At 35.8% G+C, this 4,901-nt stretch overlaps 1 protein-coding gene across 1 annotated transcript in view; it reads right to left on the reverse strand.

Moving 5' to 3' along the window:
- The window catches only part of LOC124251525 (zinc finger protein OZF-like), a 5,071-nt gene extending 4,078 nt beyond the window's left edge, over positions 1-993 (reverse strand). Inside the window, 2 exon segments of the mRNA XM_046684401.1 lie at position 1; positions 3-993. The exon segment at position 1 is cut by the window's left edge and continues 4,078 nt beyond it. Of these exon segments, the coding sequence (XP_046540357.1) occupies position 1; positions 3-985 (984 nt within the window). The 5' untranslated portion in view covers positions 986-993.
- Positions 994-4,901: the final 3,908 nt, after the last annotated feature.

Consider the following 4,901-nt stretch of genomic DNA (forward strand, 5'->3'; position numbering starts at 1 on the left):
TGTAAGGCCTCTGCCCAGAATGAATTCTCTGATGATTAGTGAGATTCAAGCTTCCTCTGAAAGTCTTCCCACACTCATTACATTTATAAGGTTTCTCTCCAGTATGGATTCTCTTATGCTGAGTAAGGCTTGAACGCTCGGACAAGGCTTTGCCACACTCATTACATTTGTAAGGTCTCTCCCCAGTATGGATTTTCTGATGACTTGCAAGATTTGCATTTTGACTACAGCCCTTGCCACATATATCACATTTATATGGTTTCTCTCTGGTATGGAGTCTCAGATGTCTAGAAAGTTTTGCAAATTGGGTAAATGCTTTGCCACACTCATTACATTTGTAAGGTCTCTGCCCAGAAAGAATTCTCTGGTGACTAGCAAGGTTTGAGCTTTCTCTAAAAGCCTTCTCACAAGCATTGCATTTGTAAGGCTTTTCACTATTTTTCACTGTTTTCTGATGTTGTGTAAGTAATAATGGATACATAAAAATTTTCCCAGAATTATGATGAATGTTGATCTTGATACTAGGAGGAATTCTTTGAAGTTCTGATGCAGAATAACTATTGTTGATAAACTTCTCAACTTGATTACTTTCATGAATTTTCCCTTCAGTTTGGAACTCCTGAAGTTCAGCCAGATGTGACTGAATTCCTAATCCAATCCTATTTTCAAAACATTTTATATACTTGTTTCCTGCATAGGTTATGTTATGTTTCAGTTTTAACAAATATCTTATACATGACTTCTCATGTCTGCTATATTGATAAGTACTTTTTCTTACAGAAACACTCTGCGTTAGAGAGAAATTATTCCAGGATTTGTTATGCGGTTGATCTCTTCCACCAGTGAGATTTTTGTTATGGGCCGTAGTCACTCTTTTGTAACTTGTTTCATAACATCCACACTGACTCTCAAACTCATGCATATTTTGCTCAACTTCCTTGAAATTAAAATCCTTCATGTCGTTTCTTTCATGTTTTTCCATCATCAATGTTTGGAATAATTCTCATTTGTTAATATCCTCTTTTGGTGATATTTCCTTGATCACACATCTAGCACAGATATCTGAAAGATATAAAGAACCATAGGTTTCCAATTAACTAGAATTGTAAAGTGAATATTTTACAGTGAAAACATAATGTTAGACCAAAAGTAATATGTATAATTACTAAACTTCTCAACCACAGTATGCAAATATCTAGGAATACAAAGGGAATAGGATTCCTCAATAAAAAAGGGTGAATAGATAAAATTATTTTCAAGAAAGCCTAGTTCCAGTACCCTATGATCAAAGCACTCACAGTATGAAAATTTACACAGGCCCTGAAACAAGTGGTATCTTTCTGTTGCCACCCTAAAGTACATATCAATTGGCAGTAGACATTTGGGTGTCTCATATTTGAAGAAAAGCAATATTATATTAATGCATGTCTACTGCATAATTATTGTATCCAATTAAAGGCTAAAATAGCACTATATACTATAATGGAAATCTCTACCAAACATATCTAATAAGATAAATAAATGGCAATCACAATTACAAAATAAAAATAGCACTGGGAAAATAAGGAAGAACTTGATAAAACACTATTGTAAGAATAAAAAAATATTGTTCTGAATTCCTATAATAAAACTATCTCCACTTGTGCAGAACAGGCATTTTGCAACATTAACCATTGGTGCATGACAGTCATAATACATAATAGAAAGTGAAAAGCCATTATATGTAAATCTTCATAAAAATGAATCAAACATTTTAGAACCCATGACAAATCCAGAAGCTGAATAATAAGTAAACACAATTATAAACAATTATAATCTGCAGAATTCTAAAGTCTTCTTCCTTCAGAACAATATCTTAAGAACCACTGACTTTTGAAATAGTCAGTTCAGTTAAATACATAGTATTTGAAAGACTAAGAAGAGGGGAAGGCAATCAGAAATCAGATTATGATTTCATGCCTGCAGTTAACGGCCAGCAAACAAAGCAATTTCCTCACTATGGAGCAGTCTTTAACTATGCAATTCTGCAGTCACAAAATAGAGAGTGTGTGCTTTGCAAACTTATTAACTAAGGTCAGAGACAACACTGATATGAAACAAACTGCAAAATACAGAGAAAATATAATGCAAGCAAAGGCCAATCTCATACGAACCATAAGAGAAAGTTAAGAAATCTTAGAAAACAAAGGTAAATTTTCAGTCTTTACTAAATTCCCTGCAACGTTCAAAGCCCTCTAGGCCTCTAATAAGCATTAATTTATTTAAATATTCTTGAGGTAAAAATATCACAATTTTCCATTTAAAAACAATGGGCCTATGGGGTTTATGTATCCAACACTAATTCACACAGAAAGTAAATTTGAGAGCCAAGATTTGAACCTGGGCCTGCAGGCTCTGGCCACATGTTCTTAAGTACTAAACACCCCTGCCTACTCAGAAGGTAGGCACAAAGGTCACAGAAAATCCCAGCAGCATAGACAGAAATCCTGCAAGAAAATTAGAGGAACGGAGCTGTGTCACTAACACTGCTAGTGGGCTATCTCTCTAGCATAATGGCATCCGAGTCATTACTCCCTGAATGGATTGATTTACACTGACTAGACTAAAGTGCTGTCCTCAGCAAGCTGTCTTCTGAAAGAAGAGGGATCTTTATACAGTGTATGGGGAAGGGGTTGAGGTGGGGAATTCTGAGGAAACTTGGGTGTCCAGGGCTTAAAATTCATATGCTAAGGAACTAAGAGTGTGCTGCATCCAGACCAATGAACAGTCTCATGAAAGGTAGAAGAACACAGCTTGTACTTGCAAATTTACGGGAACATGACTGTGATAGGACAGTAAAAATCCTTAGAAGAGATGAACTGATTTAACAAGTGGCATGATACTGACCCATTCTGTGGTAAATATACTATGGGAAGGGGAAAAATGGAAGAGATTGAAGGGAGTGAGTGGGAGGAATAGAGGCATATCTCTATTCTAATATTTGCCCTGCAATTTATCAAACTGAAACTTACCCTTGGACTTCTATTTATATGCATATACTCAAGAGAATACATGCCTACACATATATTCCATGAGACGTGTACAAAAATGTTCCTAACAGGTATCAAAAACAAAGTTGTGGAAATGGCCATCAAGGGGAGATGGAACGAATCCACTCTGTACATACACACGCAGATGCAAAGAAACTCTGTCAAGAACACAGCAATGGAGGATGACCCTGAGGCAAGACGAAGAATCGCTGGTGGGGAGGACAAAGAACTTACTGGAGGGAAACAAAGTCAGCAGAAGGCTCTTGTCACGGTCTGAACTTTGGGGTAGATGTGATTACATTAGCTAAAGAGCAACAATATAGTAACCAAATTATTAATTATATAATATATTTTATAAGTAGTAATTTACCAATTTTGGCATCTTAACCTTTTTGAGGCTAAGTGTCCTTGTTTGTTATATAAGAATAATGTTCCTTTTGCTGGCCTCCTCTAATGATCTGAAATTACCTACATGGATCTCTTATCACAATCCCTGGCATAAGGACACACGAGGTGAGGGATGCTCTTACACGATATATATTAGTAGATATATAGTTGTTAATATAAATCAATGGAAATTAATGTGCACTTATCCAAAATTAATAACTTCTGACTTCATAAGCATCATCAGAACATAGGCAACCTCAAGGGGAAAATAACTTAACGACCCACAGCAAGAATTGGACTCTACTAAGGGCAGTGTTCACAGCAGAGGACTGGAGAAACAACTTTGGGCGGTGCCAGGCAGGAGATCAACGTGCAGAGAGGTGGTCAGCAACGTAAGCAGCTGACCGTGCCAGAGAACAGGAGAGCACTGGGATGCGAGTCAAGGACCAGGTGAACTTTCAATGGAATTCAGTTTAAAACAAGAGGATCTAAACAGCCTTCAAGCGTTAACTAGAGAATATCATGACCAGAACGTTAGAAATTTTATGGAAAACGCAAGTGTTACAAGCAAGAGTGGTGAGCACACACATGGAGTAGAAGAGACTGGCTAAGTTCCCAATAAAATACAATGAGGTATTTAAAAATGAGTTTAGTATACCAAGATGTACATGATGATCTAGACAGGGAGATTAATTATAGAATAAAGCATGTGTACCAAAATATAAAAAGCCAGTAAAATTAAAATAAAACCCAACAAGTTTATTTGGAAAACTTAAAATATATTATACAAAAAGTAAGGACCTTATACAATAAACTATGACAAATCAATTTAATGGTAATTCCAGGATGAACACGGTAACTTAAGACAAAAAGTATATTCTTAAGATCTGATATTCCCAACGTAAAACATTCAATCAGTGTGAGAAAAAGGCACTTTAAGCCAAGGTACTAAATCACGAGAAAGAGAACAAAGAGACTAAGATAATTTTTACATAAAATTCAGAGGTTTGAACAGGTTTTGGGGAAACTGCTGCTGAGCCATAAGCCTCAACACTCAAGAAGGAAATTTCCTTGTAAAATATATAAAGAAATATTCACTACTCAATCCAATAGCCATACAAATGGAAGATATAAAATAGAATTCTGAGTGCCATCAAAAATATGCAATCAATGATCAAAATTTTTTAGTTCATTTATACTACATGGGAATGCACACAACGAAAACAGTAGTGGCTTAAACCTAAGAAATTAGGGTAGAGCTAAAAAATGGAGGCATCCTTTAACTTCATAAGTTCCCTCAATATGATGTATCAAAATTGCACGTGTTTGAAAGAGAATGAACAAGAAAATAAACATGAGATGAATAATTTGGTATGAACGATAATTTGGTCAAAGCCTCACAGATGGAAGGTTGTGACAATGTTCACCCTAGGATAAATCCATATACCTGTGATTGCCAGCTCAAAGGGAATGTTCACTAGGATG

This window comes from Equus quagga, chromosome 13 (assembly GCF_021613505.1).
Source record: "Equus quagga isolate Etosha38 chromosome 13, UCLA_HA_Equagga_1.0, whole genome shotgun sequence".
NCBI lineage: Eukaryota > Metazoa > Chordata > Mammalia > Perissodactyla > Equidae > Equus > Equus quagga.